This window comes from Rousettus aegyptiacus, unplaced genomic scaffold (genome assembly GCF_014176215.1).
Source record: "Rousettus aegyptiacus isolate mRouAeg1 unplaced genomic scaffold, mRouAeg1.p scaffold_m13_p_3, whole genome shotgun sequence".
Lineage (NCBI taxonomy): Eukaryota > Metazoa > Chordata > Mammalia > Chiroptera > Pteropodidae > Rousettus > Rousettus aegyptiacus.
The window spans coordinates 70,601,508-70,627,737 of record NW_023416306.1 but is presented as its reverse complement, the minus strand read 5'-3'; the positions used below and the strand labels follow the sequence as shown (position 1 = coordinate 70,627,737).

General features: G+C 35.2%; 1 protein-coding gene across 7 annotated transcripts in view; it reads right to left on the bottom strand.

Moving 5' to 3' along the window:
- Positions 1 to 5,901: 5,901 nt before the first annotated feature.
- The window catches only part of ZNF510 (zinc finger protein 510), a 69,913-nt gene continuing 49,584 nt past the window's right edge, over positions 5,902 to 26,230 (bottom strand). The window contains exons 2-8 of one of the 7 annotated variants that reach the window (XM_016125118.2): positions 25,823 to 25,945; positions 23,803 to 24,081; positions 23,004 to 23,049; positions 15,925 to 15,995; positions 13,783 to 13,909; positions 13,428 to 13,523; positions 5,902 to 11,313 (exon numbers count right to left, since the gene is read on the bottom strand). In XM_016125118.2, coding sequence (XP_015980604.2) covers positions 9,287 to 11,313; positions 13,428 to 13,523; positions 13,783 to 13,909; positions 15,925 to 15,978 — 2,304 coding nt within the window. In that variant the 5' untranslated portion in view covers positions 15,979 to 15,995; positions 23,004 to 23,049; positions 23,803 to 24,081; positions 25,823 to 25,945 and the 3' untranslated portion in view covers positions 5,902 to 9,286. Of the gene's footprint in view, positions 11,314 to 13,427; positions 13,524 to 13,782; positions 13,954 to 14,590; positions 14,642 to 15,924; positions 18,453 to 23,003; positions 23,050 to 23,799; positions 24,082 to 25,822; positions 25,946 to 26,230 lie in introns of those variants that run through there. The other 6 variants (XM_016125119.2, XM_036238974.1, XM_016125121.2 and 3 more) reach the window with 6 other exon arrangements.

The window sequence follows — 26,230 nt, the reverse complement described above, 5'->3', positions numbered from 1 at the left end:
CCCTTCTGCCTATAAAAGTCTTCCATTTTGTTCAACTCCTCTAACTTGCTTTGTATCTGTAGATGGAATGCCACTCAATTCATGAATCATTGAATTAAACCAGTAAGATATTTAAAATTTACTCAGTTGAAATTTGTTTTTAATAATTCTAACAGTTTTTTTTTGTTGTTGTTGGAGTCTTTAGGGTTTTTAAAAATATATATCACATCATCTGCAAGTAGACAGTTTTACTTCTTCGCAAATTTGGGTTTTTTATTAAATTTTCTTGCTTAATTGCTCTAGCGAAAACTTCTAATACTATGTTGAATAAAAATGGTGAGAATGGGAATCCCTGTCTTGTTCCTGATCTTAGAAGAAAAGCTTTCAGCTTTTCACCATTGTGTATGGTTTTAGCTGTTGGTTTGTCATATTTGGCCTTAATTATGTTGAGGTATAGTCCTTTTATACCCTTTGTTGGTAGTTTTGGTCATAAACGAATGTTGAATTTTGTCAAATGTTTTTCTTTATCTATTGAGATGATTACATGATATTATCCCTTATTTTGTTAATGTGGTGTATCATGTGGCTTGATTTGAGGATTGTTGAGCCATCCTTGTATCCCTGGAATAAATCCCACTTGATCATGGTTTATGATCCTTTAAATGTATTGTTAAATTTTGTTGGCTAATATTTTGTTGAGGATTTTTGCAGTTATGTTTATCAAGGATATTGGCCTGTATTTCTTTTCTTGTGGTATCCTTGTATGGTTTTGATAATCCTGACCTCATAAAATAAGTTGGGAAGAGTTCTTTCCTCTTCTATTTTTTGAAAGAGTTTTAATAAGTGTTGATATGAATTCTTTGAATGTTTGGTACTATTCATCAGTGAAGCTTTCTGGTCCCAGACTTTAGTGTCTTATGACAGTTTTCAATTGCTTATTTAATTTTCTTACTATTAATCATTCTTTTCAAATTTTTTTTAATTTTATCATAATTTAGTCTTGGTACGTTATATGTTTCTAGGTGTTTATCCATGTCTTCTAGATTTGTTCATGTATAATTGTTTATAATAGTCTCGTGATCTTTTGCATTTCTGTGGTATCAGTTCTAACATCTTTTCCATTACTGATTTTGAGCCCTCTTTTTTCTTCTTGGTGAGTCTAGCTAAAGTCTTGCCAATTTTGTTTATCTTGTCAATTTTATCGCATGTTTAGATTCATGTGTCGACCAGCACAATCAAGATATAGCACTCTTCTATCAGGTCTCCATCTCTATAGTTTTGTCATTTCATATCAATAGAATCATAATATAGAACTTCCAGACTGGCCTCTTTCAACATAATTCCCTTGAGATTTATCAAAGCTGTTGTGTATATCAATAGTTATTTTTTATTGCTATACAGTATTCCATAATACATAATATGGATCTACCACAGTTTGTTCATACATTAACCCATTGAAAGACTTTTCAGTTTTCAGTTTTTAGTTATAACAATTAAATCTGTTACAACAAAAAACCCTGAACAAAATGTACAAGTTTTTGTGTGACCATGTTTTTGTTTTTCTAAGATAAAGCCTAAGAGTGAGATTATTGTTGTATGGTAACTGTATGTTTAATTTTGGAAAAAACTGCAAGAATATTTTCCAAGTAGCTATACCTTTTTTCATTCCCACCATCAACAGATCTAATTATTCTGTGTCCCCATTAGTGCTTGTTATTGTAAGTATTTTAAAGGTTAGTTATTCTAATAAGTACCTCATTTTGGTTTTAACATGCAGTTTCATAATTTCAAACTGTTTTGAACACCTTTTCATTCGTTTATGTGCCAGTATGTTCTGTGCCTGGATTTTAATGTATGGAGATGACAAAGTGATGACATGGAATGGTCAATGACATTGAAAGACAAGTTAAATAATATTACCCACAATTCCCCTAACAATGAGAAGCACAGCGTACCACAGAGGGTCATGGGAGGAATGCCATATTTGGTAAAGACAAGGGGAAAGTCAAAGCCAGAGCCTTTATTGGGGTTTCCATGGGAAAGGTAAAGCTAGTCAGAGTAAACTTTAGTATTGTCTAATTTGAACCATTCTGGTAGTCTTTAAACTAGAGGGGTGATCTCAAGTTGTTCAGTACTCGGCTCTGGGATTATTAAGGCTGAGGAATACCGCTTCCTGGTGTACTGGCCAGCTAGAGGAGGTATAGCTCTGAGTTGTTTGCATATCAAATGCATGCTGTCAACTGAGTCATTTGCCAGTTTTTAAGAATTGACTATCCCTGGGAAGGGCAGTTTTTCCCCAGCAAAAAGGGTCATTTAAAATATCAAAATAAATATACAGAAAATTAAAAATTATACACTATACACTGGCATATTCTCATTGGTAAATTTTCTCTTTATGCCTTTTGTCCATTTTGTAGTGGATTGTTTTCTTGTTTAAAGAATTCTTTATATAGTGGGGATACAAGTCCTCTGTTTGCAAAAATTTTCTCCGTAGTTTGTATTTTCATCCTCTTGCCATTGCCTTTTAGAGAGTAAATTGTTTTACTTCGATATTTATTTTTTCTTCTATGCATCATGAGTATGTTGATGACTAAGAACGTTTTGTATAATTAGTTCTGGAAGAATATTTCCCATGGTTTCTTCTAAAGTTTTATAGTTTTACATTTTTTAAAAATTTATTTAAATTAGTTTCACTACATTAGTTAGAAATCTATATAGTTCATAAAATGATCCCCTCAGTTGCTCCATCCCTCCTCTGACCTTCCACCTAGCCTTCATGTTAATAACTACATTCTCTATGCTGTGCTCCCCATTCTCATGACCAACTATCAACTACTAATTTGTACTTCTTTAACCCTTCACCCCATTCTCCCAGCCCCCCACTCCCTACTCCCCTCTGTCTATCACCAAATCGTCTACTATATTTGTGAGTCTGTTTTTGATTAGTTTGGTCTTTTTGTTCCTTAGATTCCGCATATAAGTAAAATCATATGGTATTTATCTTTCTCTGTCTGACTTATTTCACTCAGCATAATAACCTCTAGGTCCATCCATGTCATTGCAAATGGTAGGATTTCATTTTTTTAATGGCTGAGTAATATTCTTTGCATATATGAACCATAATTTCTTTATCCAATTGTCTGTTGATGGACATTTAGGTTGCTTCCATACCTTAGCTATTGTGAATTGTGCTGCCATGGATATTGGGGTGCATAGATATTTATGAATTATTTATTTTTTTTGGATAAATACCGAGAAGTACAATTGCTAGGTCAAAAGGGATATTCATTTTTAATATTTTGAGAAATCTCCAGACTTTTCCATAGCGGCTGTACCAATTTGCAATCCCACCGACAATGTATGAGGGTTCCCTTTTTTCTGCATCCTCACCAACATTTGTATTTTGATTTATTGATGATAGTCATTCTGACAGGTGAGGTGATATCTCATTGTGGTTTTAATTTGCATTTCGCTGATGATTAGTGACCTTGAGCATCTTTTCATATGTCCATTAACCATCTGTATTTCCTGTTTGGAGAAGTATATCTGTTCAGGTCTTCTGCCCATTTTTTAATTGGATTGTTTGTTTTTTTTTGTTGTTGTTGAGTTGTATAAGTTCTTTATATATTTACCTCATCAGATGTATCATTAGCAAATATCTTCTCCCAAACCATCGGGATTGTTCTATTGTTTTGTCGATGGTTTCCTTTGCTGTACAAAAACTTTTTAGTTTGATGTAGTCCCATTTGTTTATTTTTTCTTTTGTTTCCCTTGCCTGAGGAGATATATCTGAAAAGAAATTCCTGTTAGTAATATCAGAGAGTCTACTGCCTACATTTTCTTCTAGTTTTATGGTTTCAGGTCTTACATTTAAGTCTTTAATCCATTTTGAGTCTATTCCTAGATACGGTGTAAGAAGGTGGTCCAGTTTCTTTTTTTTTGCATGTACCTGTCCAATTTTCTGAATACCATTTATTGAAGAGACTGTCTTTACACCATCATATATTCTTACCTCCTTTGTTACATATTAAGTGAGCATATAAGCATGGATTTATTTCTGGGCTCTCTATTCTGTTCCATTGATCAATGTATCTGTTTTTATGCCAGTATCATGCCGATTTGATTACTATAGCCTTGTAGTATAGTTTGATATCAGATAAGTGTGAAACCTCCAACTTTGTTCTTCTTTCTCAAGATAGACGTGGCTATTTGTTTGCTTTATGGCTCCATATACATTTTAGGATTATTTGTTCTAGTTCTCTGAAAAACGTCATTGGTATTTTAATACAGATTGCATTGAATCTATAGATTGCTTTGGGTAGTATGGCCATTTTAACGATGTTGCTTCTTCCTACCCATGAACATGATATGTGTGTTCATTTATATGTTCTTCAATTTCTTTTTTCAATGACTTACAATTTTCTGAAAACAAGTCTTTTACCTTCTTGGTTAATTTGATTCCCAGGTAAGTTTTACATTTTATACAGAAATCTATACTTCATTTTGAATTAAACTTTTTTGTTTTTGATACATATTTGTGTATAGCATATAGATATATGATTTTTTGTGTTGATCTCATAACCTGCAATTTTGATTTTAAGAAACAAACATTTTCATTGATTTTAAGAAATGTTTCGCTTTTGATAGATTCCTTGGGATTTTGTACATGCAGACAATTATGTCCTTTGTAAATAGATCTAGATTTATTTTTTCCTTTTCCAACCTAGGTGCCATTTTTTCTCTAACTCATTGTGCTGGCTAGAATTCTGCTAAGTTAAATAAGAATGATGAAAGTGGACATCTTTACTTTGGTCCTAATTTTAATTTGAAGACATTCAGTCTTTCATGATTAAATACAATGTTAGCTCTTTGTTTTCAATACATGATTTTTATCAAGTTGGTGACACTCCTTCATTCCTAGTTTACTGAGAGTTCCTTTAAAATCTTAAAATGGCATTGAAATTTGTCAAATGCTTTTTCTGCATTGATATGATCATTTCATGTCTTTTAGCTTATTAATTTGAATTAATTTATTTTTCAAATGTTGAATGAGCCTGTCATTCCTGGAATTAACTCCATATATATATGTATATGAATGTGTGTATACACACACACACACACACACAATGTATACATATACATATACATGTGTTTGTCTCTCTCTCATATATATATATACATGTATATATATACGTATATATATATGTGTGTGTGTATATATACATATATATATGTATATATATATGTATATATATATATATACACACACACAGAATTGTTACAAAGTCAGGTCAAGTAGTTTCTTAGTTTATTAATTATGTCTCAAGTCAGCCAGCAGGTAGTTAGGCTACTTATATTGTTCTGTGAGTTGGACAGTCTGTTCCTTAGAATATTGGAAGATCACTAAAATAGCCAGTTGGCCAGTCTAATAGTATTTGGAAATTATACAGCCTCCAACAAGAAAACAAATGGTTACTCCCCCATTATAATGTGAAGCTTCCCTTGTAGGAGGACAGAATATATTATTTCTGCTGGGCTTCCAGGGAGACCAATGAGAAAAAAAAGGCAAGAAAAGAGAAAGATGGAAAGATGAAGGTAGGTCAGGATAGGTGTTATGTCCCTTCTTTTGGGACCAGATATCTCTCCCAGGAAATAGTTCTTAAACCAGGGGGGTGGGGGTGGGGTGGGAGGGAACAACAACAAAAACAAAACAAAACTTCTCCTTGGAGTTGTGAGGATGATTATTTGGAAGTATACTGGTACAATGGATTAAAGGGATGATCTCAAAAACCAATTACTTTGCTTTCCCTTTAGGTTGGTATTGAAAATCTGATTTACCATTACTGCTGTTTTGAAAAACTGCTTGAATTTGGTGCTTACAAAAAAGCCTGAGCTCTAATAAAAACGATAGCTATGTAGACATAATTTTGAATTGGAAAAGTTTATTCAAAAATAAATTGACAAAAATCTAAAGAACAGTAGTGTACACATCTAAATATTAAGAACAAGTTTCTTATAGCAGTATTAAGAAAATATCTAAAACAGAAGTCTTTAGTGAGAATTTATAGCAATAATTTTTCATAAATGATAATCTCAAAAGAGAATTTGCAGCATCAAAAGGAAAAAAAACATTCATATTTCACTTTGATAATTCTATCTTCAAGGAATAGTTCTGAATGCCCGGTATATAGAGGGACCATTTCATACTCTTGGGATACATTATGAACAACAAAACAGATTTAAAAATCCCTGCCCTCATTGAGACTTCTTTATTAGCTTGAAGATCCCTAATATGCAGGAAGGCAGAAAACTGACCACTCCAGAATTTCTAGATGAGGCACCCATCTATTGGAATAAAAAGTCCACAACTGGAAAGATGAAGCAAGCAGGGAGAAGGGTGCAGTCATGACTACAGCATAGACCACAGTCTACAGTTGATAATGTATTACATGGCTAGGTGCCTTGTGGGCCTACCTCAGCAAGGGGGCAGGAGGCAAAGCCTGAGTGACATCGTGGAACTTTGTCACCAGGACTCCTAATGAATGACTCAGGCCACTGGGTGAATTGGTTCTATCCTGGTAGATAGATGATCCTAAACTTAATAGTAAATCCAATCATAACCCTAAAAATTGTATATAAAAAAGGGTGTGAAGGAAATAATTTAAAATATCTTAAGAACCTGAAGAAAGAATGACTTTATATTACTATCATAAAAACTGAGTAAACAGTAAGCTTTTGATTTTCAGGGAATAGAACACTAACTGGACGTTATCTTCTTATTGCAGATGCATCTTTTTGGCAAGGCTGCTGGCAGCTCTGGTCTGTGATGTTACCTTTCCACCATCCTAGGAGGTATTCTTTTCCAAACTTCGTATCAGGCCAGAAAGATGGAGTATTTTGGCTCATATAAGGCATGCGCCAACCCTGATTACAAAAGGAGGATCTCTTACTAATGTAACAGAATGCAGAGAATGGGTCATGAGCAGCTAAATGCAATATCTTCGCAAATGACAATTTAGCATATTTAAAATCAGTAGGAAAGGGGTGATCAAATGGTATATTGAGCATTGGCTATTAATCCAAAAGAAAAAAATTAGACTCATCAAATTACTTCAAATGAACCATGGAATAGAGACCTTTACTTTGTATCCAGTGCATAATGGTGACTGTTTTATGTCAGCATGACAACTGATCCAGGTAACAATGACGGCAATTGGGGTAGTGAAGGCTTGATCAGCACTTTGATTCCAGTCAGGTTTGTCAGAGAATAGTTACTTACTTTGGACATCTAGTTAACCCAGATGTTGTGCTCAGCAGCTGCGACTTTACCCAGTTTGCAGCACCAAAGAGGGGTGCTTTTGTTATTCTGTAGTATTATAACTGGCATGTCAAATAGACAAAGTGAGGGCCCAAGAGTCCATAAAAACACCCCAAGTTTCATCAAAGAGAATATTGGCTAGAGTTGAGAACACATTATTTTAGAGTCTGCATAATTGCTCTGAGGTTGAATAGTATCAAGTGGTTTCAACTAGCTCAACCATCAGTGAAAGCAGGTCCAGTTAGAGTAACCTCTATGAATTTAGAGCCCTACTGAGTCAGCAGCTTTGCTTCAGGAAACAAAGTAGGGGATAAATTTCCTCTGTAAGGAATAACTACTACCATTTCATGTATGACTGAGGTACTGCTGGGATTAGGGAAGTTGTATTCTTGAAAACATGTTCCATTTCACACGAGTACTAAGCCCTTTCCATTTTGTTAGTAAGTCTAAGATGACACACCCTAAATCAAGTCAGAGGCCTCAGTGAGTCAGGTGTCTAGTGTTAAAGAGCTTAAGAGTAAGCTAATAGCTGCTTTACAAAAGGGGTATACTTGGTTACCTTGTTAGAGCAAACTCAAATTACTCTCCCCAAGGGTACTTCCATTTACCAGAAGTTCCAATATGAACAAAATCAGTCACAGAGACTTGAAGCCCAAAATGGTCATTAAGGGCTGTGGGGCCTCACAGGTAATTCTTCACATGCAATTTGGCCAGACAGGGAAAATTCTGTCTTTTGGGAAGTTGGAATATAGCATATAGTATATTAATTTCTACTAAACTTCCAGATGTAGGAGTAACCACAGTACATTGCACTGGTGCAAAGGGCCTCATTTGTTTATAAGATCACATTCATTTCCCTTCCCTACTGTAAACACTGCCCTGTCATTTAGATAATGACATTATCTAAATCTAGGTGCCCCCTACCTCCATGGGAACTGATGTTGACTTGAGTATCTATATCCTATAGAACCATAAAAGCTTGAGTTCTCCTCCTCCCTCAAAGTACCTCAGAATACTTGAGTATGTGCCAAAGGCTTTGGGTCCCATTAAAGCAGCTAGGTTGGGATATATGGAGGTGCCAGGAGGTATGGAGGGAGAATGGCTTCATAATATTAAGCAAGCATCATTTACTTTAGTTGCATGATGGCTGCTCACCATTCACCCCAAAAAACTAACCTTTAGGTTCATCCAGAGCCCTGTATCAAGTGGTACCATCTACTTCATTATATTGAAAGAATATCTTTTATATGAATTTTCTGATGAGCTTTGAAGGACTCCTTGACATACCAACACTTGAATAAGGTTTGCATCCTCTGGCTGATGTAAGTTTGGCTTATATAGTACTATTCTGTCTCCCTAGCAGCGGGACGGTTAAATTATGAGCAGAAATAGACCCAAACATATTACACCTCAACAGAATACAAGCTTAATTCTTGCTCACAAAATATCCAAATGATAAAGATGTGGAAGATAATTGTGTTCCACATATTTCAGGCCCCCCTGGCTTTTATCTTGTGCTGTGCCATGTTAAAGCATGGTACCCAAGGTTGTCCTGGAACTCATCTCCATTTTACCCTGACAGAAGCCTGGTAGTTTGTCAGGAAAGTCTTTTGTCAGAACTGGATGCAGCATATAACATAAGCACCCACATTCACCTAGCCAGTCACAAAGGCCCACTTAGATGAAAGGGAGACTGGGAAATTTAGATTAGCTATGTGCCTAGAGGAAAAATGAAATTCTTACTAGGGAACAGATTACCAGCCCATGTGACATGAGAGTTAGCTAATAGGGCGTGATTTCATTCAAAAAGCCTTTCCACAGTACCTTGAAAGAAAGAAACCTGAATGAATTCTCATATACTCCCAGGGTTGGTTGCCTTTCAGACAAAATTCTTTGTACGTTCATATTTACACGGTTGCTCTCCTGTGTGACTTTTCTAATGTCAACTAGGTTGGTCTTTCAGTCAGAAGGTTTTCCATAGTTATTCTATCAATCGGGCTTTATCCCTCCCTGAATTCTCTGGTATATATTCAGGGTTGTCTTCTTATACAATTTTCCATTTTCATTACATTCATGAGATTTTTCCCCACTGTGAGTTCTCTGATGTCTCCTGAGGTTTGACTTCTGGCCAAAAGTTTTCCCACATTTATTACACTGAAAGGGCTTCTCACCTGTATGAATTCTATGGTGATCACTAAGGATTGCCTTCCGGACAAATTTTTTCCCACATTCATTACATTTAAATGGTTTCTCCCCAGTGTGGATTCTCTGATGTACCCTGAGGGTTGATGTCCGGGCAAAAGTTTTTTCACATTCATTACATTTAAATAGTTTCTCTCCTGTGTGTGTTTTCTGATGTTGAATGAAATGGTCTTTTCGCCAGAAGGATTTTTCACATTCATTACACTGATAAGTTTTCTCACCACTGTGAGTTCTCTGATGTATTCTGAGATTTGACTTCTGGCCAAAAGTTTTCCCACATTTATTACACTGAAAGGGTTTCTCCCCTGTATGAATTCTCTGGTGATCACTAAGGATTGCCTTCCGGACAAATTTTTTCCCACATTCATTACATTTAAATGGTTTCTCCCCAGTGTGGATTCTTTGATGTACCCTGAGGGTTGATGTCCGGGCAAAAGTTTTCTCACATTCATTACATTTAAATGGTTTCTCTCCTGTGTGCGTTTTCTGATGTTGAATGAGATGGTCTTTTTGCCAAAAGGATTTTTCACATTCATTACATTGGTAAGTTTTTTCACCACTGTGAGTTCTCTGATGTATTCTGAGATTTGACTTCTGGCCAAAAGTTTTCCCACATTCATTACATTGAAAGGATTTCTCTCCTGTGTGAATTCTATGATGATCTCTAAGGGTTGATTTTTGAACAAAAGTTTTCCCACATTCACTACATTCATAGGGCTTCTCTCCTGTATGAATCCTCTGATGTCCCCTGAGAGTTGATTTCTGGACAAATGTTTTCCCACATTCATTACATTTATAGGGTTTCTCTGCTGTGTGAATTCTCTGATGTGTGCTGAGGTGTGACTTCTGGGAGAAAGTCTTTCCACATTCATTACACTCAAAAGGTTTCTCTCCTGTGTGGATTCTTTGATGTTGAACGAGATGCCCTTTTTGACAGAAGGATTTCCCACATTCGTTACATTTATAGGGTTTTACTTCAGAGTGATTTCTCTGGTGTACTTTGTGGACTGATATCTGGTAGGATTTCCTATTTTCATAATATTCAAAGGATTTATCCTCAGTTTGTGTCCACACCAATGGATTCTCTTCTGTGACACTTCTCCGAGGTTCAGGGAGAGGTGATTTCCTATTGAAATTATTCCCACTTCCATTACATTCATAGTGTTTCACAGCCACGTTAAATTTACTATATTCCTTGATAGCCGACTTTTCACAGAAGGATTTTCCATATTGATTAAGATGAGAGTGTTTCTCCCCTGTCCCAGCTCTTTCGTGGTCAAAGAGATTTGTCTTATCACAGTTTTTAATAAATTCATCATCTTTACAGGATGTGTGAGTATTCCTATATGTAATACAGGTAACTTCATCAAAGAAAGCTTTTCTAAATTCATTAAATTCAAAAGCTTGCTCCAAATATTGACACTTTTGATGGTCAGGAAGATTTTCCTCGTAACTGAGGGTTTTCCTATTCTTATTACATTCAGAAAATTTCTCTCCCGTATGGGTTCTCTCAAAGTTAATTTTGAAAGGTAAATTTTCACAGACATTACAGTAACCTGTTTTTTTTGCCAAATAAGTTCTATTATTAATGATAAATTGAGGAATATTTTGCAAATTTACTCCCCATGGTTCCCATTTATAAAACATTTTTGTTGAAGAAACAGGAGCTAAGTGCAGATTAAATGGTATCCCCCAAATTTCCTCTTCCTCTCTAGTCAAAGGTTTATTATTGATGAACGTTACTTGCTGCAGGTGTTTGGCTTTGATTTTCTCGTCCCTCTGGATCAGAGCATCATCTCTGTAATGTTCTAAAACTGGGAAAAATTGAAAGCATCTTATGAATCTTACAATTCTTAAGAGTGGGGCTTATAGACATATGCCCTATGTTGCATTTCAGTTTTTGGTTTCTCAAAGTTAAATAATTCATGTGTGTGTGAACATATATATTATTCACCCTCCTTTAAAAAAATAATACTGATCTACTGAAAGTGAGAGGGAAAATTGGTAGTAAATACATATTTATATTTGGATTGTGATAATTTGGATTTTCCTATTTGGATAGAGAAGGGAAAGAAAAGAAAAAATAGAAATTAGGCTTTTATAGGAATGGTTATTTTAGGGAACAAAAAAACCAGATAATGGGATGACTATAAGGACTGTAAATTTAAGTAGAGTAATAAGAAAAATTAGGAGATAATGAGCATTAGGGACTAGCCCCAACAGGGGAAGAGTTTGGTTTGAGGAAATAAATTATAGTATAAGTCCTTCCTTATCTAGGCTCCACTGGGAGACTACTCAAGAGTCTACATCCAATTTGATATTGTCCCTTATTTCCATTCAGTTCTTCAACACCAAATTAAAATGATAGCACTACCTGCCTTATGATTAAATGAAGAAGTTCATAGCTCAGGATCTAACCCATCTTACAGCTGCGAGTCATAGTAACACAAACAAGTGTAAAACTGATGAAAGAAAAATTCACTTTTGCAACTAACTTAGTCACTGCTCAATTCTGGCTGTGCTACCTTTGATTTATTCTATCAAAACTGAACAATAAGTGACTCTGCTCACTTCACTCTAAATTTCCATATTGCAATTTGATATGAGTGGTATAGTTTTCAATAGGATATCATGGAAAACCTTACTGTAAAGATGACACTTAATAAAGGTCCAAATTGGGAACTAATCGGGGGGATCGCTTCATAAATGATATAAATGTCTAACCACTATGCTGTATACCTGAAACTGATATAATACTGAATGTCAACTTTAACTGAAAAATAGAAATTAAAAAAAATAAAGGTCTAAATTCTTTATGTATTCTGGATGCCCATCCTTGATAGGTTTTATGAGTTGTAAATATCTACTTTTGGTTCATCTCTTAACTCTCTGTTAAGCATGAAATTAGAAACCATATCAAGAAATAGTACACAAATGGCTCTGCAAAAATCCCTATTTGAGCGTGCCTGGTTACAACTTCTTCATGCTTATGAGTTCACCACTCTCCTAATATTTATGTAATAATTTCCTTGATTCTCTGTTGTTTTATCAATATATGAATTCCTAAAAATGTAACCAAGCTTTGCCTGTTTCTCACAATCATATATGCATATTTATATTTTTTGGTTTCTTTTGCTTAATATTATGTTTGAAATCACTGCAAAAGATTTTATGTAGCTTTATAATGCTCCCTTAAGGAATACAACTATTTATTTATTCTACTGCTGATGAGCCCAATTTTTGGCAAAGATAAACAATATTGCTGTAAATAGTCTTTTATTCATTCTAGAAAATACATTCATGCCTTTCTGTAGGGAATACAGTTAGGAAAGCAACTATTTGTTTACAAGGTATGTAAAACTTCAACTTGATTTGTTAACATCTTCCTGATTACGCAGTGGTCTTACTAGTTTACATTTTCAGTCAGTTAATGAGGGTCTTTAATATTTCACATCCTCACCAGGACTTGACATTACCAGACTTATTAATCTCACTGCATATCATACATATTTCTTATCTCACCTTATATATTTTTTGCGCTGTGAAAACTAATGAGATTGAACACATTTTCAAAAATTTAATGGCTATTTAAAAGTTCCTGTTCCAAGTCTTTTGCCTATTTTTCAACTGGGTTGCTACCGTTTTCTACACTGACTTAATAAAAATTCTTATCCTTCTGTGATTACTAATATTGTATACATATTGTGGTACTCTGTGCCTTTTCATCTTTTTAATGCTATCTTTTATTTTTAAAAGTTCTCGATTTTAATTTAGTAAGATTTATGAATTATTTTCTTTTGATTAGTGCTTTTTGTGTCTTTGTGCCTTTTAAGAAAAGTCTTGAAATACACAGGTGTTCATCACTAAACTGACCTTCTGAAACTAGCTGCCCTCACACAATTCTGTCTCCTAGTGCTCAGTGACTCACCTTGGTAGCTCTGATTGGAGAATTCGTCCTCTAACAACCAAGGCTCTTCTCCTTGCTCCAACTTGAATATCACCTCTGGTTTATAAATGCAGCTTCCTGTAAATAGGGAAAAATGGAGTACTTAGGCAAGAAACAATTTCAAAAACAGCAATATGAAGGTCCTCACTGAATTTGTCACTGAGAGTTGAAACAAACATTTTTTCTATTCCTCAACAGGGCTTAGTTACTTCATATTCCTGAAATAAAAGCCTAAGTAATATTAAAATCTAAATAAAGCATTCATATGTACTAGTGCATAAAAAAGGAAATGCCTCCTATAAAGAGTTACAAAGGTAAGTTATGCTTATATTCTCACCTACTGAGACTAGGTTGTTGTAGTTCTCCAGCATCACATCTCTGTAAAGGGTCCTCTGAAGAGGACCCATTTGCTGCCACTCCTCCTGGGTTAATTCTACAGTCACGTCTTTGAATGACACTGATGCCTGCAATAACACATTTCTGTTCAATCTGGAGACATAGAATATACCTTTGAAAACAATTTTTATGTTTATTGTAAAGAGCTTAATACAACAAATGAAAATACATATGTCTGCTTATTTTGGATCTAATTTTATCGCATACTTTGGAGTTAATTAGTTTAAATTTTTGTAACTTGATTTGTATATACTTATGAGTTATATACGTATACCATCAATAAGCATATTAGTAAAGATTTTGTTAAATTTTTTTAGTTAAAAAAAAAAAATTTCCTACAATTTTTATCCCACATCTGAATATATTACCCTAGGCGTACTCTAGGCTAGGGGTCAGCAAATTATGACCTCTGGCCAAATCCTGCTTGCCACTTTTAAAATTTAGTTTTATGGGAACATAACTACACACACCCAATCACTATATTGTCTATAGTTACTTTTGTCTCAAAATGGCAAAGCCTACTAGTTTCATAAGAGACCTTATAATTATCAAAATTGAAAACGTGTCTATTATCTGACTCATTATTGAAAAAAGTTGCCAACTTCTGGATTAACCAGTCCAATTCAAGAAAAGATTGATAGCATAAAAACAACAAAGAAAACACAATTTATAGAGAGGGATATATGTATATTGAAAGTAAAAGGATGGGAAAAGACACACATGTAATCAGAAATGAGATACAGACATACTTATAATTAGTGGTTTTAACATAATTCTCAGTAACTCATAGGACAAGCAGACTGAAAAAAAAAAAAAAAAACAAAAGGGATTTAGAACAGGGGTCACCAGACGACACAGCCCAGAGGCCAAATTTGGCCCATGACTATTTCTTTATAAATAAAATTTTATTGGAACACAGTCATATTCATTTGTTTATGTATTATTTATGGCTGCTACAGCATAATAACTGTAGAGTTTGGCAGTTCCAACATAGACCGTATCTCCCACGAAGCCTGACATTTGTATAAAAAATTTGCTGACCACTGATGCAGATTTAAATGACATAATTAACCAGCTTGACTGAAATATATAGGATAACCTGATCATAACAAATTATTTTCTTGTGCACTTTGTATATTAAAAAACAAAAATAATAAGTCTCACCAAATTAGAAAAACATTATACAGTATGGCTTTGAATTTTTGCTCAGAGATAGAGAGCTGAAAAGAGCTATACAGTCATGCACTACTTAACAAAGGGGATATGTTCTAATAAATGCATCATTAGGTGATTTTATCATATGTGAACATCATAGAGTATACTTACACAAACCTAGATGGTGTAACCTAATACACACCTAGGCTATATGGTATATCACCATGTCATTGACCAAAACATCATTATGTAGTGTATGACTGTACTAACATCCTTATAACAAGAAAAAATCTGGGCAAAATGAAAATTAATGTCATGTTTTTGAACTCATCAAAGAAATGAAATTGTGTGGCAAACAAGCAATCTGAAATCAGAAGAAATCGTTACCTGTCAGGAGAATCAGGACCCACTCATTTGCTTACTCAATTATATGTTACCAAATTTCATAAGGACAACAGGAAGATAAATCTTGGAAATTTTTAACAACCTGTTAAAGGCCATGTGTGTGCAAATGTGAGTGTGAAGTCTTGGGAAAGTACTATGTGTCACAGATGAGTGATTTCTACTTCTTGTGGGATTTTCTCCAGGAACTCATCCTGTCCGAGAGGATTAGGGGAGAATTCAGAGGAAGTCCCTTTCTGTCCCATGTGGTGCAAGCTAGTGTAGGCAAAGAACAGTTACTGCTTAAACCCACTCAGACCCATACTCCATATCTCCACTAAAAATACTTAATCTATAAGGGAAAGTCATCAAAACACATAGCTTGAGGCCAACAGTACAATCTCATTGCAGCATTAGAAGAACAACAGCAGACACTACTAACTGCCCTATCTTTCCTAAGTAATAAACTGCTGAGACCCAAGTTCTCAGTGCCTAAGACTGAGATTCATTTAGAGGCCCCATTCCCAGAGAACTGTCATTATTTTACCTCTCTGGTGGTTCCCTGGAAGACCCCACTCATAAGGTTGTCTTCATTTGACATGACGGAAAGCTCACCCACTGAAAATAGCATGCCATTAGTAAAACAAGCAAACAAAACAAACAAACAAAAAATGGGATACTGTTTACCATCATGGCTATGTCAGGCAATTTATGCAATTAAGGGAAACAATAGTATAACTAAAAAGCTTAAAAGGAAAAGCTGGAGAATGAGCTATCAAGAAGGGGCTTTGAAAAGCTCAGACACACGCCTTGGAATTTAGAAGATGCACACATGCCTTGGGCTTTGTGCATATTTAGTAGAGATTTGAGAAGGCACTAAATCCTCACCTCTTGTTAACCCTGAGGCTCTGTGCAAGAAAAGTGAAGGCTAACGGGGAGTAGTAAAATGCCAGGGTAATTGTTGAAGGTATGCCGCAACATACACATAGAGTACCTTGGCAAAGTTTGGAGTCTTACTGGTTATAGGTATTTAAGAAAATCATTGTCCAATTATTAGCTAACTATTTAGCTAATGGAGCAGAAACTTCAGTGGCCACACATGAATTAGAATACAGACTCAAAAGAGTCACTGAACATATATAAAACAGCTGAGGTGGGAAAGATTCTGATTACAAATTGCTACATTATATTTTAATGTCCAGTTGTCAACTAAAATTTGAGACATGCAAATGAGAAAATATGGCTCATACACAGGAAAAAAATTTTATTGTATGAAACAGTATAGAAATTGTCCTTGAGGAAGTCCGGACATTGGATTTACTACACAAAGGCTTTTCATCAACTGTTTTAAACATGTACAAAGAACTGAAGGAAACCATAGCTAAAGAACCAAAGAAAAGTAAGGGAACAATGCTCTCACCAAATAACCACATCAATAAAGAGACATAAATTAAATATGTGATGAAAAAATCAAACTGAAATTCTGGAGTTGAAAGTATAATTGAAATGGAAAATTCCCTAGAGTGCTCAGCAGATCTGAGTAGGCAGAAGAATCTGAATCTGAATCTACTGAGATGATCCAGTATGAGAACTGAAAGTAAAAAGAATGAAGGAAAATGAACAAAAAACCTTAGTAATCTGTGGGACACAATCAATATAGCAACATTCACAAAGCAGGAGTAGGAGAAGATAAAGCAAAAGGGGTGGAAAGACAAAAAATGAATCTTGAAAGCAGCAACAGAGAAGTGACTCATCACTTCCGAAGGCTCCAAATAAGATTAACAGCTGATTTCTCACAGAAACATATTGAAAGTGCTGAAAGGAAAGCCCGTCAAACAAGACTTCAATATTCAGCAAAACCATCCTTCAAAAATAAAGAAAAAATTATGACATTCCCAGATAAACAAGGACTGGGAAAATTTGCCAGTAGCACACTATTAATAAGGGAATAATTCAGGTTGTAATGAGAGTACATTAGATAATTCAAATCCATAAGGAGAAATAATGAAAACTATGTACGGAAAAGTAACTACAGAGGTAAAAATATAAAAGGCACTATAAATATATTTTTTGTATTTATTTTTCTCCTATATGATTTCAAGACAACTATATAAAGCAGTAATTAGAAATCTCTGTTGGTGTACACACAATGTATAAAAAAATAATTTGGATGACAGTAACAGCACAAAAAAGTGAGGAGAGAATGCAGCTATAGAAAAGTAAAGTTTTAGTATACTACTAAAATTTAGTTGGTAATCATCTCAATAAGACTGTTACAGTTAAGATGTTAATTGTAACCAACAAGATAACCACTAATAACAAAAAAATTTTTGTAAAGGGACAAGGTAATTAAAATGGTACACTAGAAAATAGATTTAACACAAATGGAAGACAAATCAGTAATTACATATTAATGGTTAAATATTTGAATTAAAAGGCATAGACTAGCAGAGTGAATTAAAAGAGACATGATCCAATTATATTCTGTTTTCAATAGACACTTTACATTCAAAGACACCTTAGTTTGAAAGTCAAAGACTGTTAAAAGGTATACGGTGTAAACAGTAACCAAAAGAGACCTGGAATGCCTACAGTAGGATTAGATAAAATAGACTTTCACAGAGGGGGGGAGGGGAAGGGAAAAGAGGAGGAAGAGAGAGAGAAAGGAGAGAGAAATATTTTTAAGACTGAAGAACAGAGAGAGAAAGATACTTTATAATGAATGGTAAAAGACCATTACAATAGAAAGATATAACAATTATAAACATACATGTACTTAACAATTGAGCCTCAAAACATGAAATAAAATGGGCAAAATTGAAAAGATAAAACAGTAGTAGTTGGAAAATTTAATATCCTACTTTGATAATGAATAGAGCTAGTAGACAGAAGATCAATACAGGAAAAGCACACTTGAACAACACTCTACATTAACTAGACCAAGAAGATTTTGATAAGAACACTCAGGCCAACACCAGCGGCATAAACATTATTCTCAAGTACACATGGAACATTCTCCAGTACAGACCATATGTTAGGCCACGAAACAAATCTCAATACATTTTATTTTATTTTTTATTATTTTTTAAAATTTTAGTTTTCACTTATAGTTGATATATAATATTATATTAGTTCCAAGTATACAACATAGTGAACACCCCAATACGATATATTTTAAGATTAAAATCATACAAAGTATCTTCTATAACCATAATAGAATGAAACCAGAAGTCAGTAAGAGAATGAAAATTGGAAAATTAAAAAATATGTGGAAATAAAAGAGCCCTCTTAAGAAAACCAAAAGATCAAAGAATAACGAGGGAAATTAAAAAATGTTTTTAGACAACTGAAAATGAAAACAACATACCAAAACTTATAAGATACAGATAAAGCAATGCTTAGAGGGAAATTTATACTTGTAACACTTACGTTGAAAAAGATCTCAATTCAATAACCTAACTGTATGTGTTAAGGAACTAGAAAAATAAGTGTGAACTAAACCCCAAACCTAGCAGAAGGAAGGCAATAATAAAGATTAGAGCAGAGAAAAACAAAATGAAGAATAAAAAAACAACAGAATCAATAAAACTGAAAGTTGGTTCTTTAAAAAGATCAACAGAACTGATGAACCTTTATGTAGAATAATTAAGAAGAAGACTCAAATTCGCTAAAATCAGAAATTAAACTGGGGGCATTGCTACTGACCTTCCAGAAATAAAAAGGACTATAAGTAAGTACGCCAACAAATTAGATAACCTAGATGAAAAGGACAAATTCCTGGAAACATACAAACTACTAAAACTGACTCAAAAAAGAAACAAAAAATCTGAACAGATCTGTATAAGGAGACTGAATTAGTAATTAAAAACCTTCCACAATGAAAAGCTTGGGACCAGATGACTTCACTGGTGAATTCTACCAAACACTTGAGAAGAATTAACACAAATTCTTTTCCAACTCTCAAAAACAGAATAGGGAACACTTCCTAACTCATCCTAGGAATTACTCTGAACCAATGCCAGACAAATCACACGATTAAGGATTAAATATATTCCTTGTGAACATAGACACAAAACTCCTCAACAAAATACTAGCAAATGAAATCTAGCAGAATATTAAGATGATTATTTACCATGACCAAGTAGGATTTATCCCGGAAATGCAAGGGTGGTTCACCAAAGGAAAATCAATCAGTGTAATACTCTACAGTAATAGAATGAAGGAAATTAACCACACGATAATCTCAGTGGATGTGGAAAGTATCTGACAAAATCAAACACTCTTTCATGATAACAACACTCAAATTTAAACTATGAATAGAAATGAACTTCCTCACTACAATAAAAAGCACTTATGAGAAGCTCCACAGCTAATATCATACACACTGCTAAAAGGAAGTCTTCCTCCAAAAAGCAGATAAAAGACAAGGATGCACACTTTAACCAATTCTATTAACTGTACTGGAAGTTCTAGCCAGAGCAAATAGGCAAGAAAAAGAAAAAAGCACCAAAACTGTAAAGGAAAAAAGTAAAATCATCTCTAGTCATAGACTGTATGATCAAATACATAAATATATATTATATAAATACTAAAAGAATCTACAAAAATTGTTAAAGCTGATGAATTCATCAAACTTTCAGGATTCAAGATAAACACAAAAACATTTGTATTTTTATACACTAGACATGAACAATAAAAAAATTTAAACAATTCCATGGCAATAGAAAAAAAATAATAAAATACTTGTACATGAATTGAAATAAGAAGATGCATGACTGGTATATTCAATACTAGAAAACAGCTGAAAACAGCTGAAACCTGCTGAAAGGAAACATCTAAATAAATGAAAGGACAGCCTATGTATATGGATTGGAAGATTTCATATTTTTACGATGGTAATACTCCACAAAGCAATCTAGAAGTTCAGTAAAATCTGTATCAAAATCCCAATGGTCTTTTTGCAGAAAATGTCAATCCTAAAAATCATGAAATCACAAGGGACCCTGAGTAGTCAAAACAATGTTAAAAAATAATAAAGTTTTGGCCTTGCACTTCCTGGTTTCAAAACTTAACTATAAAGTAATAGTAATCAAAAACAGTGTGGTACTGACATAAGAACAGTGTATGGATCTATGGAATAGAACTAAGAGTCTAGAAATAAAGCCATATATTGATCATTTAACTATAAAGCAACAAAATCAAGACAATCTACAAGAATTAAAGGCAGAGTCCTGAAGAGAGATTTGTATACCTATATTCATAGCAGCATTATTCATAATAGCCAAAAGGTAGAAGCAACCTAGGTGCCCATTACCAGATGAATGGATAAATAGAATGTAGTATATACATACGATATTATCCAGCCTTAAAAAAGAAATTCTCACACATGCTACAACATGAATGAACTTTGAGGACTTCATGCTAATGAAATAAGCCAGTCATAAAAGACAAATTCTGTATGATTCCACTTATATTAGTGAAATTCATAGACAGAAAATAGAGTGGTGTTTGCCAGGGGTTGAAGGAAGAGAGGAATGAGGAGCTGCTATCTAATGAGTATAGATCTTTAGTTTTGCAAGATGAAAAAAGTTTTGGGGATTGGGTACACAACAATATGAATGTACTTAAAGTTACTGAACTATACACTCAAAATTGGCTAAGATAAAAAAAAAATGGCTAAGATGGTAAATTTTATGTTATCTGTATTTTACCACAATTAAAAATTAAATGAAGAAAAGAAAAAGAAAGTAAAGAGCCAGGTGTCTTAGTCGTACAGGCTGTCTTAGTCATATAGACTGTGTGGCTTACACAACAAAAATTTATTTTCTCACAGTTTTAGAGGCTGGAAGTGTTGGATTCTGATGAGGCTCTTTTTCTGGTTTACAGATGGCCCCTTCTCACTGTGTCTTCACATGGTCTTTGCCTTACGATCTCATTAAAGCTACTTACCTCCTAAAATCCTACATATAAATTTGTGTGGGGGGAGGGCAAAATTCTGGCCATAGCACCAGGTGAACAGAATGAGGATATAGTTCTAAAGGTCGATCTGAAGGAGATAATGAGAACATGTGGCAGAGTCAGGAACAGTAGGATGTGTCTAAGAAACTAAATGAGGTTTGGTTTTGCTTTAGAATAAAGTTACATTCTGGGTTTTTTTAATGTCATATTTCCCACTAGATTGTGAACACTGTTAAGAAGGAAAAGTATTTGTATTGTTTAAGCTGTAACTATAGCACATGTTAATTTCCTGAAACATCCTGGCTATTCAATAAATAGATGTCAAAAAAGGCAGAGCAGCAATAAAGTAAAAAGAAGAAAAGCCTGAATTGGTCATCCAGAGAAACTAGGAATTGTATTGCATAGGAGTAAGGAGCCATTAAGATGATTTACACACAGATGAGATGAAACATTACCTCATTAAGCATTTAGATGAACAACCCATGTGGAAGATGTGCTTGAGGTGAATAAAGAGGTGGGCACATGTGCCTGGCTAGTGGTCACCACCTTGGATAGGGCAGATAAAGCTCATTTCCACCATCAAAAAAGTGCCATTGGTTAGGATGGGCTGCAGAGCCACATTTGAGAGAACCAGCAAATACATCATGGTTAAAACCAAAGAGAGGATGAAATGAGTCAAGAATACTAGTTAGAAGAATAGTGAGAAGTAATGGAAATTTGTGGATGAAACATGTGAAAAGGCAAGAGAAAGAAAATGACTCCATAAAAAAAACAAGAGGCAGGACAGCAGCAGAGGAGGGTGTCACAGATACTAACACAAGAGACCTTCCAGAGGAGCGGGGGTGGGCGGGCAGTCAGACACTGCACATAGGTCTAGTGAAGTAAGGACTAGGAAAGAGCCACTGGAATTGACTGTAATTAGGTCACTAATAAGTGCAGGTCACAGGCACATGAGGAGAGGCATCAAAGCCTCATGCAGTGAACTAAAGTGTAAATGAAAGTATAGTAACATTTGCCAGACCTGTCTGCTGACAACTTGTTTATGACGTGTACTTGAGAGAAATATTTTCGGAGAGATATCTTAAGGACATGAACGTACAAGTCATTCATGTCAACCTCCAGTTATTCTAAGTATTATTCTTGAATTCAGCAGGATCATCAGAAAAATGTCTACCTCAACTTCTAAAAAGTTACCTGAACAACTGTTATTAACAAAAGCTCTGCTTTGGCAGCGAGCCCTCTACTTCTACTGAGGAACAAGTAAAAGCATCCTACATTTATTTCAGGGCCGTTATTAGAAAGATTTACTCTATTACCTACATGAATACCCACAAAGACATTTTTCCTGACTTTGATAGCTTTATAGATTCCATGAGGAATGTTTGGTTTGAGCTTCTCATAATGCAAATCTTTAAACTATTACTGTCTATCTGACTCTCTACCATGACTACCAGAAAAATCTGCAGAAATTTGCAGTTGCACTTTGGAAAATCTGTAACATCAGCGGACCTGCATCTATCCACATGGGAACTCTGCTGTGCTATTCATCTGCTTTTCTGTATCTTCCTTGGATGATGCTGATACATTTCTATTTTTCCATGTCAGTGGAAGGTTCCTTAACCACCTATAAAATCCATTATAAAAAAAATATATTAATAAATAACTCACCTGAGATATATTCATTTTCTGTTGCTCTTAGGAGAGTGTAGAGAAACTGGGGGTAAGGAAAGAGGAAGAGTCATGAAAAAATCTTGTGAGCTTCTGTATATTCACTTGCCTAAAAATCTCATCACACTGGCTGGCAAAAAGGCCTCCCTATGGAAAAATGTTCCACTGATCCTTAAGAAGGGCCATGAAGCACCACAGAGACAGTACTCAGGTCTCTGACATGATCACATGGATGTAACCTTGTTTTTTCATTGCGTAATTGTAAATCATCTTCCTGTTGATTTAAAAAATGTATGTCCCCCCCTGTAATTAACAAAAAATTAAACAAGATTAATATTAATATCTTAATATTTATACCTTGAGTTAGAAAATCTACAGAAAACTCTAAAAAAAAAGATAAGATGCTTAATGATTAAATATTCTAAAACTTTGTTTTAATTTGTTGCGATTTCTCAGAAAGATTTCTAATTACTTAACAACACTGGGCTTTGCTCCTAGCTCTGTCTTCGTTGCCAGGGGACATACATCTCAGGTTCAATATTTTTTTAAGTTTTCAAGAGTTGGAAATAGAAATCCTTTCCTATACTATCATTCTGTGATTCTACATGTTCAGGATAAAGGAAGTTCCGTTTATCTCTAGATGCCACATGTGATGGGCATGGTATGAGAGTAGCTCAGAGCTGGAATGAAGAAAATGGGGGACTATTTAAGGACTGAAGACAGAATTTCCTTGGCTCTGGCTGTGGCTTTATCTGTGCAGCCTGACGGTCACCCATCCCTCTCAACATCAGCTCACCACCTTCTAGTCCATAGTTTCCACTGTCACACAGTCTGTAATGGCTTCTGGATACGGTGACATCACCAAGACTGGCTCTCTCTGGACAAGGCGATTAAGAACTGTTTCTGGTGGAGCAAATCAGGACCTGCCCCTTTCTGGTTTCTCCTGCATATGTTCTGAAGTTCTGGTGAGGGCGGTCCCTGTCAGATGTTGTTCTTCCAGGTGGGACTCCTTTCCGGAGGGCTCTCTCCTTCCTACCACACAAGAGCTGCTTTGTTCCAGAGACATTGAGACTTAAGCCTAGGAAACAAATTCATTTTAGTTGAAACTTTCATCGAGAGCAATGTTTCTCAATTTCAAAACTACTGACATTTTGGGTTGGGTGATTCTTTGTCATGGGGTGCTGTCCTGTGCATTGTATGATGTCTAGCAGCTTTCTGGTCCCTACCCACCAGGTGCTAGTAGCAACCCTTCCAGTTGTGGCAACCAAAAATATCTTGAGACATTTCCAAAAGTCCTCTGGGGAGCAAAATCACCCTAGTTGGGAATTAGTGGTGTAGGGTCTTAAACCTGATTCTTTTTGAATTCTTTAGAACTGTTTTATCCATTATTGTAGCCGCTAGCCACATCCTATTGTTGGACAGTGGCTTGTGCCACATTTTGAAATAACATTTTGGATATATTAAGATAAACACAATACAGTAAATCCTCACTTAACATCATTGACAGGTTCTTAGAAACTGCGACTTTAAGTGAAATGACATAACAAAACCAATTTTACCACAGGCTAATTGATATAAACAAGAGTTAAGTTCTTACAGCATAATTCTGGTCATGAAAACATCACCAAACTTCGAAATAAAGACTGAAAACAGTTCTAATACTAAACTCTGAAATAAATGTGAGTTATACATGTATTTAAGAAAGATTAATTTTAAAAAGATAATTTCCTAACTCACTTATTCCAGTTCAGGGTCTCAAGTGTCCAGAGACTATTCTGGCAGCTCAGGATGCACGATGGCACCCTGCTCTGGATAGGGTACACTCACACAACACACGCACATTCACTCAAACTGGGACAATATAAACACGTCACTTAACCTAACCTGTACATCTTTGGGATGTGAGAGGAAACCAGAATCCCTGGAGAAAACCCACACAGACGTGGGGAGAATACGCAAACTCCACAACAGGCAGTGGCCCTCCAGGAATTGATTTTTTCCCCCTCGACAGCAATATAACGAAACGCTGTTATTCAAGGAACTGCCATATGTTCTTAAAATTAATTTCACGTTTCTTTTTAGTTTTAATGTGGCTACTAGGCCATTTAAAATTATATATGTGGTTCATCTTATCTATTGGACAGCACTGCACTAGTATGCCATACTGTGCCTCTGAAGACAGAGACAGCCTGGACAGTGCAGGAAGTGCCAAGAGCCTAGTCTTACCCAGAGGCTTTGAAGAAATGCCAGAAATCCCTGAATACACTTGTCACAGAGTTAGATTCAATTCATATTGACTTTACAATCTTAGTCCAGGCGATTCGGGTGCAAGTCACTCTGCCAGTACCGTGAAGGCGGCAACACTGTGTTTTAGGTAGGTAGGACAGGAATAGTCTGAATTTGGGAGTATCTGTATTTGCATATTTGTATTTGCATCCTAACTTCCTCAACTTTGTAATTTTGGTCTGTAATTTCACTCCATTTTCTTAGTTTTTAATGCTATATCTATTAATAAGGTGGTTGTATTAAATGAAATACTAACGAAAAACGAACAAAGTTGTCTTCCAAAAATGATGGGAGCCAACATTACATGTTGGTTTATTAACTAGTACTTATTAGTGCTCACTAGCATTTGGTTAAATAAATGCATTATGGCAGCGGTCCCCAACCTTTTCGGCATGAGGGACTGGTTTCGCAGAAGACAATTTATCCACAGATGGGAGAGAGGGATGGTTTCAGGATGATTCAAGCGCATTACATTTATTGTACACTTTATTTCTATTATTACTTTGTAATATGTAATGAAATATACAACTCACCATAATGCAGAATCAGATGTCACCAGATGTAGCTCTACAACTGAAGTACATCAACTCACTGGCCACTATAAAGTCTGCCACCAGATGCAGCTCAACTGTCTTCTGCCATTCGCTGATAGGGTTCTGATAGGAATTTGCAAGCCACTGACTTATTATGTGAACCTCTCTTCTAATGTTAATCTATATTTGCAGTCTCTCCCCAGCACTAGCATCACCACCTCAGCTCCTCTTCAGATCATTAGGCATTAGATTCTCATAAGAAGCTCATAAACTAGATCCCTGGCATGCACAGTTCACAGTAGGGTTTGGGGTCCTATGAGAACCTAATGCCAGATGATCTGAGGGGGAGCTGAGGAAGTGATGCTAGCCCTGGAGCTGCCAGAAATACAGATGAAGCTTAGCTCCCCA